The 18,046-nt window shown below is 48.3% G+C and overlaps 2 protein-coding genes across 2 annotated transcripts; both read left to right on the top strand.

Annotated features, from left to right (window-relative positions):
- Positions 1-5,073: 5,073 nt before the first annotated feature.
- Positions 5,074-7,078, top strand: APOA5 (apolipoprotein A5). The gene is made up of 3 exons (XM_031443631.2): positions 5,074-5,150; positions 5,264-5,375; positions 5,938-7,078. Exons 1-3 carry the CDS (start codon positions 5,102-5,104, stop codon positions 6,887-6,889), a joined length of 1,113 nt encoding a protein of 370 aa, XP_031299491.2. The 5' UTR covers positions 5,074-5,101; the 3' UTR covers positions 6,890-7,078.
- A 1,862-nt stretch (positions 7,079-8,940) lies between these two features.
- On the top strand, positions 8,941-17,687 carry ZPR1 (ZPR1 zinc finger). Its single transcript, XM_010981419.3, has 14 exons — positions 8,941-9,141; positions 9,353-9,514; positions 9,938-10,028; positions 10,408-10,478; positions 11,140-11,226; positions 11,381-11,503; positions 11,865-11,912; positions 12,096-12,162; positions 12,567-12,637; positions 13,286-13,375; positions 13,835-13,945; positions 14,596-14,682; positions 16,313-16,378; positions 17,079-17,687. Exons 1-14 carry the CDS (start codon positions 8,974-8,976, stop codon positions 17,211-17,213), a joined length of 1,377 nt encoding a protein of 458 aa, XP_010979721.2. The 5' UTR covers positions 8,941-8,973; the 3' UTR covers positions 17,214-17,687.
- Positions 17,688-18,046: the final 359 nt, after the last annotated feature.

The following is an 18,046-nucleotide window of genomic DNA, read 5'->3' as shown; positions in this document are numbered from 1 at the left end:
CAGGAAGAACAGTAATGCATTCCCACTGATGAGAGAGAACTCTTCTTTACAGACTAACATCAGCTAAAACACGTAGAATGAAAAACAGAAATAGAAAATCATCATTCTGCACCTCCTCCAGTGAAATAATCAATTCAGGCTAAAATCTTGAATGTATGCTGAACTCATCAAGTTGCCAAGGTGCTACAGAGTGCTAAGGGATTTCTTGCTAATTACAAAGAGAAACAGCATTTCATTACAACTAAGAGATCTCCTAGTCTCCACCTTGCCAAGTGATGAAACTTAGGATCACCAATAGCAGGACAGCCGGACACTGTGTCTCTCCTGATGTGATGTAATGTGACGTTCTTGCTTCCTCTTTAAAGTGCTCTTGCCAGAAATACTTTAAACACAGCATGAATGTAGCTGAGTGTTTAGACTTAAGTCTTCCAATATATGGGAAATACAGAAGATAGAGGAACAAAGTTAATGACATTACAAAGAAACAATCAGACAAATTCAGAATATGGGACATTCTACAAGACAACTGGTTAGGTCTTTTCAAAAAGTTAACATCATTAAAAAAAAAAGTAGGAACATTTTAGTAGAGTCTAAAGAGTACTTCAGTAACAACCAGGGGCAATGAATAAATGTTGTGATCTTGATTCAAAAAAGTAATAAACAATAATAAAAAGCTTGTTAAAGGACAAATGGGGAAATTTGAGCATGGACTGAATACTCAATGATATTATGGTATTATTATTAATTTTCCTAGGTATGATAAGAGTATTGTGGTCTTTTTTTTTTTTTTTGGATAGCTTTTTTTTTTTTTTTAAATTGAAGTATGATCAGTTACACCATGTCAATTCCCGGTGTACAGCACAATGTCCCAGTCATACATGAGTATTATGATCTTGTAGAAGCGTGTCCGTATTTTTCAGGATATGCAAGCTGAAGTTGTTTAGAGGAAAAGTGCATGCAATCTGCAACTTCAAAACAGTTAAGCATACATATAAGATACATATATAGAGAGAGGAAAGGAAGCAAACATTGCAAAATATTAGCAATTACTGAAACCTAGATAGTAAGTGTAAGGGTGATCATTGTACTATTCTTTCAACTTTTCTGTATAATGGGACATTTTTACAGTAAATTAGAAGAAAAAAAGAAGCTGACGTGAAGTCTTGAGTTCATGGGCTACTTTACAATAGACCATTTTGACCACATAAAACCCTCAAAAGAGTTTCTTCAGGTCTATTCCCTTGGGTTAGTCTACTTTCTCAGGGAGAATGTTTCAGTCTCCTTCCTGGAAGATAAAGTCGAACTGGCCAATATTTTGGCCAATGAGAGGGATGGCGTGTGGAAGAAGACGCGTCACTTAATATATAAAGTTTTACTTAAATCCTCTATTTCTGAGTACAAGAACCCTGGCCCCCAACAATATCTTGTTATCCCCAGGACACAGACCCAGTTTTACTCTCTCCAGAGAATAAACCTCTGGCTTCCTGCTGCTTAGGAGAAGGACAGTAACCCCACTGAGCGAAGCTGGAAAGGACATTGGCTTCTCAAACTGACTCTTAACCAATTGTCACATTTTCAGCTTCACTGTCACCCATGCTTCCAGAAGAATTAGTTGCTGCTAATGTCTGAGCTTTCAGGAGTTCAGTAGTACAAATTAGGGCATTTCGTGGCTTTCCCCACTGTTGTTTCAAAATTTATCTTCTCAGGTACGTCCAGTTACTACCGTTTAACCACCTGGAAGCTTTCCAGCTTCCAAAATGTCTTTTGTCTCCTCTGCTATTCTCTTTGTGGATCTATGCATTTTTTTTTTTTTAAAAAGTGCACTTTAATGCCATTTTATTGGGATTTCAGAAAACAGCAGAGCTAATGCATGCAATCAATCCCCCAACCTTCACTGGAAGCCTTTCTGATGTTCTTTAGTCTCTTTTCCCCATATGCTAGTTTGAAAGTTATCCATTCTTAGTGTTCTTTTAATGGGTTATCCTTGAAATTTTAATCTTCCTGTTTGATTTAACAAAGTCTAAAGATAATCAATATTCTTTCTCCTCTTCTTCTTGAATAATGCAAAGACTGCAGAATGCTTTCAGTTTGATCTCTCTCTTCCCATCGTCCATGTTACTTTGGTCTAATATTTTAGTTATTCATTGTTTATAGCACCTCCTCTAAAGTAGTCCCTTCATCAATAATATTTCAAAGAGCTTTTGGGGGGATTTGTTTTCAAAACCAAAGATATGAACAAAAATGTTTAACCTCAGTCTAATGATGAGGAAACAAACAGTCCAAGCCAGATCATTTTACAAGACATCTTTGAACTCTTCAAAAGAAGTCAATGTCAAGGGTTGGGAAGTACTGTTCTCAATGAAAAGAGAGGACAGAGGAGAAACAACTTGGTGAAATGCATTGGATCCTGAATTTAAAAAGAAAAAAAGAAAGAAAAATATCTATAAAAGGCATTTTTTTTTTGGAGAATGGGGAAAATTTGAACATGTAGTATATATTAGATGGTGTTAAAGAATTATGTTAATTTTCATAGGTGTGATAGTGGTATTCTGTTTATGCCAAAGTGTCCTTATTCTTAGGAGATGTCTGTTGAAGTAGTTAGGGTGAAATGTTATGCTGTCTACAATTTTTTAAAATGGTTTCACGCACAAACCCCTAACACATATACATATACAAAAACCTCCAATCAACCCAAACATTAAAAAAGCTGAAACTCAGATTTCAGCAAATAGGGAAGCATGAGTATGTCCTACATCTACCTATTGTATTAATCTAGGCTCGGTTAGAAAAATGGAAGCTACTCTATGTTTTTCAAGTGTGAAAGGCTTTAATGTAGAAAATACAAGGTTTATAAAACTGTTGGAAGGGCTAGAGAAGCGACCATCTCAGCTTGCACTTGAAGGAATGAGTCTCAGAAGCTCACCTGTAAGTGGCTACCAACGGGAAGATCACCTCCTTGTCTTAGTCTGCAAAACCAATGCGTGTGATTCTTGAGAAAGTGACCCAGAAGTTGCTTTAAGCCCCAAGTCTGCCTATGTATCTGCCCGCAACTACCAATAAAGAGACATCTGGGTTCCAATGCTGGCTGTACCTCTTACTGTGTAATGATGGACAAGTCATTTGACAAAACCTCAGTTCCTTAGTCAGTTGAATGAATTCAGTCACACAATCTTCTATGTATTATCCACTGTGCCAAACATAACAGGGGGGCATGGAGATGAATTAGATAAAGTCTCTGCACTCAGAGAGCTCTCAGAGATGTCAGTAAATCACTGCACTGCAGGATAGTAAGTGCTTTACTCCAGGAACATACAAAATTTTCTATGATTAATATGGAATTGTCTGTATCCAGAGGAGTGTGAGGGCAGAAGAGGGCATTCAGAGTGACACTGGAGCTGTGCAGCAGAGCCTACTCTTGTCCTCTCAAATCCATTCTTCTCTTCTTCCTGAGTAATATGGCTCTTTCCCAGCTAGGGAATCCAAAATAAAGACTACATTTCCCATTCTCCTTTCCAGCTAAGTATAGCTGTGTGATTAGGTTCTGACCAATGACATGTCAGTAAAGTGGTAAGAACAATTTCCAGGATGTGTCTTTAAAGAGAGGGAATATGCTCTTCTTCCTGCTGGCTGGGAGGTGGACTTGATGGCTGGAACTGAAGCAGCTGAAACTTTGACATGAGGCTTTTGTTGAGGAGGATAGTGCAACAAGACAGAATAAGCCTTGGTTGGTCCATGTTTACATGGGAGAGAAATATAATTCCATTTTGTTTAAGCTATTCTCTTTCTGGTTTTTTTTTTTTTTTTGTCACTTACAGCTGAGCCTAATCCTAACTAACACAAACTAAGTCTGAAAAAAATAAATATAAGTTCACCAAGGGATACTTCAAACAGAGGGAACAGCAGGTACAGAGGCTCAGTGTCCTGAAAGATGTGGCATGCTCAGGGAATGCCAAGGATTTGAGTGGCAGATGAGGCCGGAAGTGAATAGGCAGGACTAGGGCAGAGAGACCTGGCCCAGATGCCTCTCATTATTTTATCTGCACCCCCACCTAACTTCCCCTGCTTGTTCCAGGATTATTTTATAAAGTGGAAGGTGGGTGGCTCTTTAACCCTATAAATGCTGGCTCTGCCCAGGCTGCCTAAGTAGCCCACAGTGGAGCTGTCAAGGGCTTCTCAGGTTCAGGCTGGCAGCTGGACACTGTCCCTGTCTGGCTGGGGCACAGTGCCTCTGGGCAGTTGAGCAAAAGCAGGACCCTCAGCAGACAAACAAGCTGGTCTCTATTGGTGGGCCAGCCAGCAGGCCTGCAGGAAGGTTGAAGGTCATGGGGTTTAGGGGGAACTGGGTGAGGAGTTCAGGCCCACTCCTTGTAAAACTTTCCAGGAAGTACTTTTCTACTGGGGCAGCACCCAGATCCTGTGGCACTCATTAACCCTTTGGGTACCAGGAAAGGGCAGGAGGTGAGCACTGGGAGGCAGCTGAGGTCATCCTTCTTTGAACCTCCACGTGGTATTTACTCAGAGCAATTGTTGCCAGAGGCCTAGACCCTGGACTATTAAGCGGAATGTCTGTTCTCTGTGCCCAGAACTGAGTAGGTGAGCAGCCGGGGTAGAGAGATGCGGGTTGGAGTCCTAAGGGTGGGGATTGAGGGGTCTCAGCAGAGAGCTGGGGGTGGGAACTAAGAACTAAGGATCTCCTCTCGGAGCATTTTGGCAGAGTTGCTTCTTCCTCCTGGGATACCTCAGTTTTCTCAGCTGTGAAATGGGGGCAGGAACAGGTCAGCAGGGGAGTGATGGCAGAAGTGGCCGGGGGAGCTGCTCCTGGGGTCTGGGGAGGGTGGTGGTGGTGGGAATTTTTACAAAGCAGTTTGAGCTCCACACTCCATGTGATGAAACTGAAGTGAAAAAGGAGCCCCCCCCCCCCCCGAGGAAGACACCCTTTCTCTCTGAGCCACGTTCACCTAGGTCAGTCCTCCTGAGCCCTGACAGCTCAGTAACCGCAGGGAAGGGTTAACAGGTTTTGGGCAGGTCCCCTGAGAGACGTCCTTTCTTCGCTTCTTCACCCTCACCAGGCCTCCATTCACCTTTCTTCTCAGAGTACATCATGGCAAGTGTGGCTGCATTTCTGACCCGGGCTCTGGCCCTCCTCTCAGGTGGGTCTCCAACCCTGACATCAGTGTGGAGGTGTGGGCGGAAGCTGGACTGAGGGGCCCGTCCACCTCGGGGGAGGAAACCTGGTCCCTATTCATCCCTTCCCTCTCCACAGTGCTATCAACCACCCAGGCACAGAAAGGCTTCTGGGACTACTTCAGCCAGAGCAGCGGGGACAAAAGCAGGGTGGAGCAGATCCAGCAGCAGAAGCTGGCCTGGGAGCCCACGTGAGTGGCCAGGGAAAGGGTGTGTGCGCGCGAAGGGAGGAGACACCTTGGGGGGTGGGGTGATGCACTGCCGGATTCCCTCATGGTCCTCTCTGGGAAGAGAAAAGAGCGGCGCTAGTTCTGCCCATTACCCCGGCAGTCCTGGGTTGTTCAGCACCCTCTGCTGGCAGCAGCCTCCTTCTTGACTTCTCTAAGGCTGGTGCCTCTTTGCCCAATGAACTGTGGGACCTGGGAGCAGTGGAGAGGACCTCCCCTCCCCCATCCCAACACTCCCCCCCTCCCCGCCCCCCTACCCCCACCCATCCATTGCTTTCTCCAGAATGAAAGGATTGTTCAGGTGCATCTGGGCTTCCCTGGGCAGTGCTGGTCTGAATACACATGTGCCTTGTGTTTGTACTTCCTGTGGGAGGAGTTGCGGTTGGCTGGGGTTAGAACTAGAACCCTGGCTCTGGAGCCACGGCCCTGCATCCTCCGTTTCCCCAGAGGATCAGTGAGCAATGTCTTTGCGGCAAAAGAGATGAGGCGTCTAGCAGTCTGATGGCCTGATTGTCCCCTTCCCCAGGAGCCTGAAAGGCAGCCTTGAGCAAAACCTCAGCGATATGGACAAGTTCCTGGAAAAACTGGGCCCTCTGAATGGGCCGGGGAGGGAGCCTCCTGGGCTCCCACAAGACCCGGTGGACATGCGGCAGCTGCTGCAGAAGGAGCTGGAGGAGGTGAGGGAGCGCCTGGAGCCCTACATGGCGGAGGTGCACAAGCGCGTGGGCTGGAACCTGGAAGGGTTGCGGCGGCAGCTGCAGCCCTACACCTCGGAGCTGATGGAGCAGGTGGCCTTGCGCGTGCAGGAGCTGCAGGAGCAGTTGCACGCTGTCGGGGAGGACACCAAGGCCCACCTGCTGAGGGGCGTGGACGAGGCGCGGGGCCTGCTGCAGGAGGTGCAGAACCGCGTGGCGCACCACACCAGCCGCGTCAAGGCGCTCTTCCACCCGTACGCCGAGCGCCTGGTGACAGGCATCGGGCGCCACGTGCAGGAGCTGCACCGCAGCGTGGCGCCGCACGCCGCCGCCAGCCCCGCACGCCTCAGCCGCTGCGTGCAGGTGCTCTCGAGCAAGCTCACACGCAAGGCCAAGGCCCTGCACGCACGCATCCAGCAGAACCTGGACCAGCTGCGCGAAGAGCTCAGCGCCTTTGTCGGTGCCGGTGCGGATGGTGCTGAGGAAGAGGCCCAACCCGACCCCCAGGTGCTGTCCCAGGAGGTGCGCCAGCGACTCCAGGCTTTCCGCCAGGACACCTTCCTGCAGATCGCCGCCTTCACCCGTGCCATTGACCAGGAGACCGAGCAGGTCCAGCAGCAGCTGGCGCCGCCCTCGCCAGGTCACAGCGCCTTCGCCCCAGAGTTCCTCCAAGCGGACCCAGACAAGGCCCGGAGTGAGCTGCAGGCTCGTCTGGACGACCTGTGGGAAGACATCAACTACAGCCTTCATGACCATGGTCTTGGCCATCAGGGGGAGCCCTGAGGGTTTCCTTCCCAAATCCCAGATCCTTATCTGGGGAGCCAGCATGGCTCAGTCCTGGACAGTGGCCTGTTGGGCAGAGGGTGGAGGGCCCTGCACAGGATAGCTGAGGCCACGGAAGGGGCTGTCATCCTTGGCATATCCTGCTTCCTGCAATTCCCCATCCAGATGCAATACATTCACCAGGCTTTGTAAACCCGGCTCCCCTTCCTCATTTGGGAATCCTGAGTTGCTTCATTCTAGGATGGCGGGAGTGGGGAGGGAGGAGGCACTCAGTGTGTGAATAATTATGTATAAGCCTGTTACCATGGTGCTGGAAGCCTGTGCCTTTTCGTCCTCTGGCCTGGCTTCAATCACTTCTGGCCACCTGGTGGCCACTGCTACTGCTGGTACGCAGAGAGGAGCTTGTTTCTCCCTGGGGCTGCCATGACAGCCTCTGTTGGAGGAAGCGAAGGGAGAAAGGAAGAAAGTATGAGGAGTGTGTGTGTATATGTCCCTGCTGGTGGGGACAAATGGTGTGGGTTACCGTGGGAGGGAGTAGAGCCCGGATTTCCTCACCTAGCTCTACATCTAAACAGCTGACTGAACTCTCCAAACTCGAGGCTTCTTAAACCCTCTGAAGAGCCAACCTTGGGCTCTCCCCATCTCTGGCCCCTCCCTGCTGATTCCTAGGCTGAAGTCTAGACTTCTGACACAAATGAAATAGATGCTTATGATGGAAGCTTATTTGCCTGGTGCGACTCTCATGTGGACCATCTCTGAAAGCAGTGGCCTTACCGCTATCCCTAAAGCACATCCACCATCCCCTCCAAACCCTCGTTGTTCCTTCACATTGACCCCCTCCCGGCCCAGGTCTGTCAGAGGGCTTTTGCTCTGGCTGGGCTGACAGCTGCCTGTCATGCCTGGGGTGTCCCAGGTTAGAGGTTAAAGACCCTTTCTCTGCACATGCATTGTTCACCCACCTGCTTACCTCAGGACTGTGTGCATGAGGTGCAGGGGCCTGAGGTAGCCTGTCTCCTTTGTCACCACCGTATCAGATTTTGAATGCCCCTTTTCATGACTGACCTTCTTGGGACCCCCAAACTCTTAACTCCCCATTCCCCATGTACAGATTCACTTGAGGGCAACCAAGCTCCTTATAGATCCCTGGGAACTCTGAAATTGGGGGCGGGTGAGGTAGAGGGAGGAGGAAAAAGGAAAGGGTAAACACACCCAGGCCAGTACCCTTGGACTGTCCTGTGCGGCACTCTTTCCTCCCAGCTTAGCCCGCAGTGCACAGGGTTCTCAGCACTGCCTCACTCCTGCATAGCACGCACCCCACATGAATCTGGCCTCATCATACCTAAAAACTGGACTTCTTCCCTGACACCCTAGATTTAGCAACAGAACTGGGAGAGCGGTGCCCAGGGAGAGGAGGTGCTGGAAAGGAAAGTTTACCCCCCGAAGAGGTGTTTTTGTTGTCGTTAGTTAGGAAACCAGGAGGAGTGATTCAGCTGGAGTCGGATGTGGTGGGGATGAAGGGGTGGGAGTGAAAATGAGGGCCGTGTATTTGAGGCTGGAATTTGGGCAGGTGTTTATGAGGATAGAAATAGGGAGTGAGAAGAACAGGAAGGGAGAGACTGATGGAGGGACTAAGGGAGGGGGATCTAGAGCCAAAGCAGCGTCTGGCCCAACAGTGGATCCAAGCCATCCCGGGTCAGAGCGCACCTCCTCGGGGATACCGAGGGACAGTCAGATCCCTTGTGGTCAAGGGTCCTGCAGTCAGACTTGCGGACCAATAGTTAGAATCTAGTGCGACGGAGTTACTGCAAGGAGCAAAAAACTGTCCTGGGTTTGAGAGGACGTCCTGGAGCGGTGACGCCTGAATTGAGGTGGAGGCAACTCCTGGATCCAGCTGGCTATGGGAATCAGGATCAAATAATCCCGGCAACTGGGAAACCGCGTCAGGTACGTTTCCCCGAGGGCCCAGAATCCCCGGCCTCTTTAAGAAAGGGCGGGGCTGCAGCTGGCGGAAGTGCCGGAGGAAGGGGAGGGGCCACAAAGGCAGCAAAAGCCGGAAGTCGGCGCCTGAGTTGCGCGTGGTGGGGATGTCGGCCAGCGGGGCTGTGGAGCCCGGGCCCCCGGGGGTTGCCGCCCCCTCGCCCGCAGCGGCCCGGGCTCCGGGGCCGGGGCACTTGTTCCGACCTTTCAGCGCCGAGGACGAGGAGCAGCAGCCCACCGAGATTGAGTCGCTGTGCATGAACTGTTACCGCAACGTGAGGCGGGGCGCGGCCATGGACACCTGGAGGGTTGGGCTGAGACGGGGTTGAGGGATTGGGGTCTAGGGGTGGGTTGTGGCGGGGAGAGTCGGCGATCCGGTCAGGTGGGCCCAGCTGGGGACCCGAAGGCGAGGTAGGCCCGGGGGCCGGTAGACAGGGGGATAGGGGTTTCACTGGCTCTTTCCTTAGCTGTTTTCTGCTTTCCCAGGGCATGACGCGCCTCCTCCTCACTAAGATCCCCTTCTTCAGAGAAATAATCGTGAGCTCCTTTTCCTGCGAGCACTGTGGCTGGAACAACACGGAGATCCAGTCGGCCGGCAGGATCCAGGACCAGGGAGTGCGCTACACTTTGACCGTCAGGGCCCAGGAGGTAAGAGGAAACCACAGCAGTTACCCTAGTGTCTTAGAGAAAGCCCGGGGACTGGAGTCAGAGCTCTGGTTCAGGCCGTCCGACCTTGAGCAAATTTCCTTATGTGTCCAAGCCTCAGTTTCCGCCTTTGAAAAATGGCATCGGTGCTGTCATCTGCTCAGGTGAGATGAGACTTGTGAAAGTGCTTTGTAAACTTTGTCAGATGGAATCAAGAGAGCAGTGGTTGCTATGAGTGGTACTCTCACCATTTGGGCAGCTGGTTCCATCAAGGTACTCTCCTACATGAGTAGTCTAGACTCCCTGGAGTGGAGAGAGGAAGAAACAGTGGGCCGGGGGCTCTGATGGAGGGGGACAGTGTGCTATTTCCTGCAGAGAACCTGTACTGTTGACCTCTCTGGACTGAGAGTTTTTCTTTTTGCTCAGGACATGAACAGAGAAGTAGTGAAGACTGACTTTGCCACCACTAGGATCCCAGAGCTGGATTTTGAAATTCCTGCCTTCAGCCAGAAAGGAGGTAACATTAAGATCAGAATAATTAGTCTGTTCATGTTCATGCCTAGCCGAAATCTTGCTTTCTTGCAAAATCCCTGGTACCAGGTGTAGTGGCTTGTGTATGGGTTTGGCCATGTAATCATTGTGATCTTCATTGGTTTCACATAAGTGGAAAGCTTAGATAAAAACAGCTTGAGATGGTAGATAGCCATACTAAGACAGTGATGTGCTTATTACAGAACTTTAACATCACTCTCATTAGATGTGAATGGAACCTTGTTCCCTGCCTCCCTATTTTACATATGACATTAAGGCCCAGAGAGTTCAAGTGAAATGCCCAGGCTCTTACAGGCACTTGATAGGAGAGCCAGACTTACCTATCTTTTGTTCTTGTTGACCAGCTCTGACCACTGTTGAAGGATTGATCAGCCGTGCTATCTCTGGCCTGGAGCAGGATCAGCCCACACGAAGGGTGAGCTAGGGTTTTCTGATTGCAGCAGCTCAGGGAATAATTATAGTATATAGTTGTATATACTTGTTGAGCTTCCTGTGTAGCTGAACTGTCTCTGATTGAATGTTGGAGAACTTGGGGGGAAGCATGCTGTGGTGCTGTGGCTGCCTGGATGTTGCTTGTGTTGTACCGCTGTCCTTTCCATTGCCCTTCCCCCAGTGTATTCTGAGGCCTCTTCTCAGACAGATACTGTAATATTACCTCTGAAGAGCCTTTCCTAATACCCTTGGGTTTATCTGTACTTCCTGAGTGTTCCATTGTATCTTATATATATTAGGATATTTCACACATATGTATGAAATAATATAATTGCACATTTAGTCATCTGTCTTCTTAACTGGCTGTGGAGCCCCATAAGAGGACTCTGATTTATATACTGTTGTCTGTAACCTGGCATGAAGGCCTGGGCTAAGTGGTTGAATGAGTGAGAAAATAAGGCTCGTCTGGCACCCCCCCGTAAACTTCTAGCTCACTTGCTACTTCTTAGTGTGAAGCCTGAGTCTCTGTTTCCACTCAAACTAAGATGGACGGTGACTTCCTGTTGGAAGTGATGTGGGCATGACGGAGTGGGGACACAAGGTCTGTTACCAGGGTCGATGCTATTACTCTCTGTTCATGTCAGGCAAACGAAGAAGCCATGGCTGAAAGTATTGATGAGTTCATTGTCAAACTGAAAGAGCTAAAGCAGGTTGCCTCTCCTTTCACCCTGGTGAGTACTGAGGGACTCTAGGTGCCCTAGATTTAGGGGAGGAGAGACCATTAAGACTGTCTGAGATTTTTCTACTATGGTGCCTGAGTAGTCTGATGGCAGGTGGAGGATTGCATGTGATTTCTTGTAACTGCTCTCTTTACCCATCTGTTAGATCATTGATGATCCCTCAGGGAACAGCTTTGTGGAAAACCCACACGCTCCCCGGAAAGATGATGCCCTGGTGATCACACACTATAACCGGACTCAACAGCAGGAAGAGATCCTGGGGCTCCAGGTAAGTGCACTGAAGAAGCCAGAAGAATGCTCTGGAGTTATCTTGCACTCTGGATTGCTTGGAGTCAGTGGGAACTTATTTTGCTGCTGCCGTCCTGTGCATCCTGTCTCAGCACATGAGTGCCTCTCATCCAGCTCATGGAAGGACTTAGGATAAACTTTACAACACAGAACAGCAGGGGCTGTGATTCTGTCTTAAGCTCTGTTCTTCCCTTGACTGGGGCTTTGCTTTCTGATTTCTCTGTTAAACCCATGAGGTGGCAACTGACATAAGCATCCAGAGCATTTTCTTTCCCTCTAGGGCGGGGTGTTGGGGAGGCTGAGATCTATGTGACGTCTGATTTGCATCTCTGCTACTTTAGGCAGAGGCACCAGAAGAGAAGCCAGAAGAGGAAGATCTCAGAAACGAAGTGAGTCCCATTGGCTACAGTGGAGGAAGGAGCAGAGTTGTGGGCTGAGACTGGTGCTATTCAGTGTCTCTCTTCCTCACCACCAACACGGGCGGCCACCAGCATACCAGCTGAGTGTCTTTAGCCTGAGCAGGGTTCAGCCGCCTGGGAGGCCTCACCCTGCATCCCCACATTGTGTTGCAGGTGCTCCAGTTCAACACAAACTGCCCGGAGTGCAATGCTCCGGCCCAGACCAACATGAAGCTAGTTCGTATCTTTCATCAGGCAGTTGGGTTGCCCTTCATCTGACTCAGGCATGAAGATTATGTTCAGGCTGGAGAGTACTCCCTTCAAGGAAAGCACATGCTTTATTCCGAGTGATGAGGAGGATGTTGCCTTTGATGAGACTGTGCACCTTGGCTTTTGGGGTCAAAGAGCGTCAGGCCATGGTCTCTAGGCTCCTGTGTGTGAGCTGAGCCATGTTGTCAAACACTGGTGAACAGGGATCACCGTGGGGTGTGACCTTGCCCTCTTCTGGGGGGCAGTCTGTGTTAGGCTGCTTCTTGTGATCTGTTTCCTGCATCCTGGGACCAGCAACTATGTGTTTGGGTTTGTTCTTCCCCAGAGGGTGGTCTTGCTATCCTGGAAGCAGATTTCCTTAATTCCCCCTGCCAGAAATCCCCCACTTTAAGGAGGTTATCATCATGGCCACCAACTGCGAGAACTGCGGCCATCGGACCAATGAGGTGGGTGGGCGTCATCACTGGGGAAGGCTAGCTTGAGGGTAACGCCTAACTTTCATCCATTCTAAAGCTGCTTAGGGTGAGGAGCTCTTGAAGGGACTAGGAATTACAGAGGAAAAGTTAGAGACAGCATAGCTTATTGAAGACGTATTTAAAGTTGGTTATGTGGAAGAGAGACCCACTTTTGATCTACCCCTCAGAGGAGTGGAATTGCAGGGAGGCAGATTTTGACTTAGTAATAAGGAACTTTCTAGATCTGTCTGAAAGTAGAATGGGTCACCCTGGAGGATTGTACATTCCCTTTCCCAGGGTATATTCAAGCATAAACTGTTTAAATTCTTAAACTAGAAAATTATAAAGGGGATCTACACATTAGTTGTAGTTGGAAGTCCCTTTCAACCCCAAGAGTCATTTTTTTTTAAAAGGTGAATTCAGTTTCTTGGCAATTTGGGGTAAGTTTTGGCAGCTTCCTGGGCTGAGTGTTCTGTGTTTGGTTTGGGTGACTGCTGCAACTATGGGTTTAAAAGGCACTGTCCATGGTAGCTGTTAGAGGGCCTGATTGGAGGTCCAGGCCTACCCCCGAGGTCTCCCCGCACCAGGTAAGGATCGGGGTCTCCTCTGCTGCTGCTCCTGACACTGCTGTCTATGCAGGTGAAATCTGGAGGGGCTGTGGAGCCCTTGGGCACCAGGATCACCTTCCACATCACAGATCCCTCAGATATGACCAGAGACCTGCTCAAGGTAACAGCCTGCTTGGGAAATTCTCCGCATGTGGCTGTCCCTGCTGAGGGGAAATTGTCTTTCTTTGATTATGTCCTGGGGTCATGGGGTATCTCCTTACTTGGGTTTGAGGATCCCTGAGCATAGTTTATCTATGGTTGGAAGTGCAGATTCAGAAGGTGACCCAGAAAGAAAGGCTCTTTCTGATGACTTGGCAGCCTTTTGCCTCCTGTCTGTAAGAGCCCTTGTTTCTGGCCTCTAATGACAGGATGCTTGCCAGCTTGAAGCCATGACTCAGAATGCCCCCTTTTAGGCTGGTTCCAGGAGTGAGTCTGGCTTTAACTAGAGACTCAGAGAAAACTGGGACAGCTGACTTTGTCCCCAAGCTGTCCTTGGTGGTATTAATTTGGCAACAGGACTCTGGTTAGCTTTCTCTAGTGGCTCCTGATTTAAAGCCTAACTTGATCTCTCATCTCACAGTCTGAGACATGTAGTGTGGAAATCCCAGAGCTGGAATTTGAACTGGGAATGGCTGTCCTCGGGGGCAAGTTCACCACACTGGAGGGGATGCTGAAAGACATTCGGGAACTGGTGAGTCCCCTGAGTATAGTTGATGGCAGCTTCTGTGGGGTGGCTGTGGGGAAGGGGCTAGAAGACCCCAAATTTCTAGTTTTGGGGGCTGATAACTGGAGTTTCTTTGCTTTAAAGCTGATTTGAGAAACTTAAATGTTATTTTGGATTGTGATGATAAGTTTATGGTAAATTCAGAATGGAAATTCTCAGGCCTAAATCTTGGCCGATGGAGATATTTTGTGATTTTGCGTAAGTCATTTATGTCGCTGTAAAATGGGAGCATGAGGGTCCTTCCAGCACCTAAAACTCCTGGATGTACATGTATCTGTGTGCATTGACTTAATCCATGTGTTTTGCCTCTTAGTGAATCATTTCACTTAATTGATTCTCAGTTGCCAGGCATTTTGTCTTTGTAAGTTGTACTTTACCTTGCATTTCTTCAAATGAGGACCATAGTTCCTATTTAAGAATGTTGCTATAGTTTTGTTTCATGTTGCCATTTTGGCAGATACAGCCACACAGTCTTAGGAGTGGCTGTCCAGGTTGGAAAGGTGGTGTGGCCTGCATGGAGACCAAGCTTCCCTGCTGGGCCCCTCCCGCCAGCTTTATGGTTAAGCGTAACAAGCAAAGAGCCAGCATTCTAGCAGTTTGGATGTCATTTATTGCAGGTGACCAAGAACCCTTTCACACTGGGTGACAGTTCCAATCCTGGCCAGACGGAGAAACTGCAGGAGTTTAGTCAGAAGTTGGACCAGGTGAGAGGACTCAGACCACCTGGTCTGTGCTTGTGGTCTGGGGCTCCAGGGAGCAACAGGCTGCATACCCTTTCCTGCCACGTTTTAACATCTAACCAGAATGCTGGGGATTCTCCTAGTTTCGCTGTCCCATGCTGTTTCCTTTCTTGGTTTTTTCCTCCTTTATTTTGTTGGAGCATCTTCACCAGTACCTTCTTGAGAAAGTGCGTGGGAAGTAAGATTTCTGGGACTTTACATGTCTGAAAATTATTTCAGTCTCATACTTGATTGACTAATGGCTGGGAATAGAATTCTAGCATAGAAATGAGTTTTTATCAGAATTCCTGAAGTCTTTCAGTCTCCCACTAATGTCTCCCAGTTTCGAGTTTGGCTATTAAGAAGTTTGAAGGCATTCTGATTCCTGATCTTTTGTTTGTGACCTAGTCTTTTGATGCCTTTTTGTCCCCTGTGATGTGAAATTTCAGGATGTGCTTTGGTGTGGGTCAACTTTCAACCATCGTGCTAAGCACTTGAGGGGTCCTTTGAATCTGGAATATGGCTCAGTTCTAGGGAGCTCTTAAAAATGATTTTATTGCTCTCCCTCTCTTCTCTCTTTCTGAAACCCCTGTTTTGGTTGTTGGGTAGAGTTGTCTGGTCTTTTGTAATTTACTTATTTTTCTGTCCTGTTTTCAGTTTCTTTGTATTTGCTCTACTCTTGGAGATTAATTTTCCGAACTTTCAATTGAGTTTTTCATTTCCACTGACATATTTTTATTTTCCAAGACCTTTTTTGGTCTTTCAATACTTCCTGTCCTTTTTTTTTTTTTTTTTAAATAGCATCCTTTTGTTTAAAGGATGTAGAGTTTTTATTCTTGAGAATATTTTAATGTTGGGTTTTTTATTTTTGACATTTTATTTTCCTTGCATAGTTTCCATTTCATCTTAAGTTTTTTTTTTTTTTGATATCTGTCGTTCAGTGTTAGAGGCTTTGTTCAGATGTCTGGTAATCATTGATTGTCTTTTAAAAGTAAATGACTAAAACACCTGATTGGGCTGAGTCTTGTTGACATTGGACTCATTGGAGGGGGATTTAGCTTAGCCACGTCACTGAGGTAACTAATACCAGAGTGGTTAGGTGTGTCCTCTTGGGCTGCTCAGATTCCCATCACTGGGTGTTCCATTTCCTGGCCTGAGAGTGCGGGCTTGGCTGGCAATGTTCTGAGAGCCCAGCATGGGAAGAGGGCTGCAGTGTGGGTATGTCTGTTTCCATTAAGGGTACAGTCAGTCTCCTGTTCTTGATTTTTTTCCCCTCTGCCCTCAACTGGGTCAGTGTCCCCCAGTCCATGGCATGCTGTGGTTACTTCTCCACAGAGTCATCAGTCTCCTGTTGGGATTGGGGAAGGGCGGTTGTTGGTTTTTTTGGCGTGGGAGAGAGATTAGGGATGCCGGAGTGCTTCTCAGGTAGCTTTCAGACAGTCCTTATTTTAGAACCTCTCACTCCATTTCTAGACGTACCTCATTTCACAAGTTCTTAGAACTTCTGGGGGATTCTGCAGTGTACACTGGGTTGGTTCTTGTCTGGCAGACATGGTCCCTTCCTGCCAGGAGCCTGTGAGATTTACGTGCTCGTGCTGTGCCCTCTCTCCCTCAGATCCTGGACGGTGACATGAAGGCCCACTTTGTTATGGATGATCCAGCAGGAAACAGCTACTTGCAGGTACAGTAGACCTTCCCTGGTATTTCATAGAGAGATACTTTCTGACATTCCTAAAATATGTATCATTTTTCCAGAAACAGAGAGACTTAATTCTGAATGAACTATTTTTTGTCAGGGAACCTCTTAGCAGAAATCGGAACATAAGCGAGGAAGCGGGAAGGTGGGATGGACTGTGATTATATGTCAAGAGGGGAAAAAGGAGACCCCCAGGTTCCTTCTTCCTCTAGTCTAGCCGGTGTCCCCAGCTCTGAACCCAGCAATGGAGTTTTCATCTTGCAAATCTGATTGTGGAGCAAGGAGGAATGGTGCCTTTTCCAGAGGCCAAGATAGGGAAACTGAAAGGCTATAAGCTGTGACTAGTGAGATATTCTGGTGATTGATAGTAACTTCAACATTTATTGAGCAGTTATTATGGGCCAGGCACAACTGTTCTAAGGTCTCTCCACAATTTAGACTATGCTGCTCTCTTTAGATAGGAAGTTTTTTAGGCAAACTGTTCCCTCATTCCGCCTGGGACTGGACAGTCCTACTCTGAGCCCATGTGGGCTCTGTTGCTGCCCGTGAGTTGAGCCTAGCCATGAGGTATTGGAAGCCCTTAGAAATAAAAAACTCATGAAGTTTTTGGGGAAGTGGGAATTGGAAGCTGCCGGGGGAGAGAGGATCTCAGGATGGCACAGGCACTGACAGTCTGGCCTTGCAGAATGTGTACGCACCTGAGGACGATCCTGAGATGAAGGTGGAGCATTACAAGCGCACATTTGACCAAAACGAGGAGCTCGGGCTGAACGACATGAAGACGGAAGGCTATGAGACAGGCCTGGCTTCTCCACGGTAGCAGTGGGCGGTTCCCGGCCAGCCCCCAGTGCTGCTCAACCACAGGGTTATTACTGCAGTGGAAAAGGCTGGAGTGTCCCTTTCACCAGGCCTTGCCTGTGTAGGGAGGACACCTGGTCTGAGTCGGAGATCTGGGCACACTTTCTGAACAGCTTGTGATGGAAGTGCAAGCCTCTTGGGTTACTTGATCTTGGGTTGGAGGTTTTGAGTTGGCCTGAAAGAAACCTGGAAATGAGCCATCAGGCATGTCATTGACACTTTTTTTCTGATTAAGTCTTTACCCTCCCTCCACACAACACTTTCTCACCTAGGGTTGGCACTCTGAAGTTGAGAAGGTAGAAGACAGCTACAAATGAAATTTGGGAGTTGGTTTGGGTATATAAACACTGGCTTTCAACAGGAGAGAGTCTTCTGAGGGGAAGGAGTCTAGCTCAGGTGAAGAAATTCTCATTAAAATGGTGGCTTTCAAACAGCACTGGCCTCTGAATTCATTCTGTCCTTGTTTGGTCTGCTGGTAGAGTACAACCTCCTGAAGAAAATTTTCTCCAGAGTGAGCTGGCATTTCATTCATTCCTTTAATAGATGCTTATGTGCTCACTCTGTGCCAGGCACATCATAGAACTGAACAAAATAAAGCTCTGCTTTCATGCGGTTTCAAGTGTAGTGGGGGAAATTGGCAAGCAGAGTGGGTGGGAGGTTGACAATAAACCCACAAGTAAAACAGTGTCAGATTAATCACCATGTTACGGAGGAATGTTCAGCAGGGAAGGAGTCTGGGTAGTGCCAGGGAAGATGGGGGCATTTGCTTTTATTAGATGGAACTGCCAAGAAGGG

The sequence above is a fragment of the Camelus dromedarius genome, chromosome 34, assembly GCF_036321535.1.
Source record: "Camelus dromedarius isolate mCamDro1 chromosome 34, mCamDro1.pat, whole genome shotgun sequence".
NCBI classification, from domain to species: domain Eukaryota; kingdom Metazoa; phylum Chordata; class Mammalia; order Artiodactyla; family Camelidae; genus Camelus; species Camelus dromedarius.
The sequence above is the reverse complement of the archived record's forward strand: the minus strand, read 5'-3'. Positions and strand labels throughout refer to the sequence as shown.

Bases quoted from the DNA above. Each gene is read 5' to 3' on its own strand.
- APOA5 (XM_031443631.2), top strand. From the start codon at position 5,102: ATGGCAAGTGTGGCTGCATTTCTGACCCGGGCTCTGGCCCTCCTCTCA. The intron at 5,151-5,263 runs GTGGGTCTCCAA...CCCTCTCCACAG, and splicing joins GGCTCTGGCCCTCCTCTCAG to TGCTATCAACCACCCAGGCA. The intron at 5,376-5,937 runs GTGAGTGGCCAG...CCCCTTCCCCAG, and splicing joins AAGCTGGCCTGGGAGCCCAC to GAGCCTGAAAGGCAGCCTTG.
- ZPR1 (XM_010981419.3), top strand. From the start codon at position 8,974: ATGTCGGCCAGCGGGGCTGTGGAGCCCGGGCCCCCGGGGGTTGCCGCC. The intron at 9,142-9,352 runs GTGAGGCGGGGC...CTGCTTTCCCAG, and splicing joins GCATGAACTGTTACCGCAAC to GGCATGACGCGCCTCCTCCT. The intron at 11,504-11,864 runs GTAAGTGCACTG...CTGCTACTTTAG, and splicing joins AAGAGATCCTGGGGCTCCAG to GCAGAGGCACCAGAAGAGAA.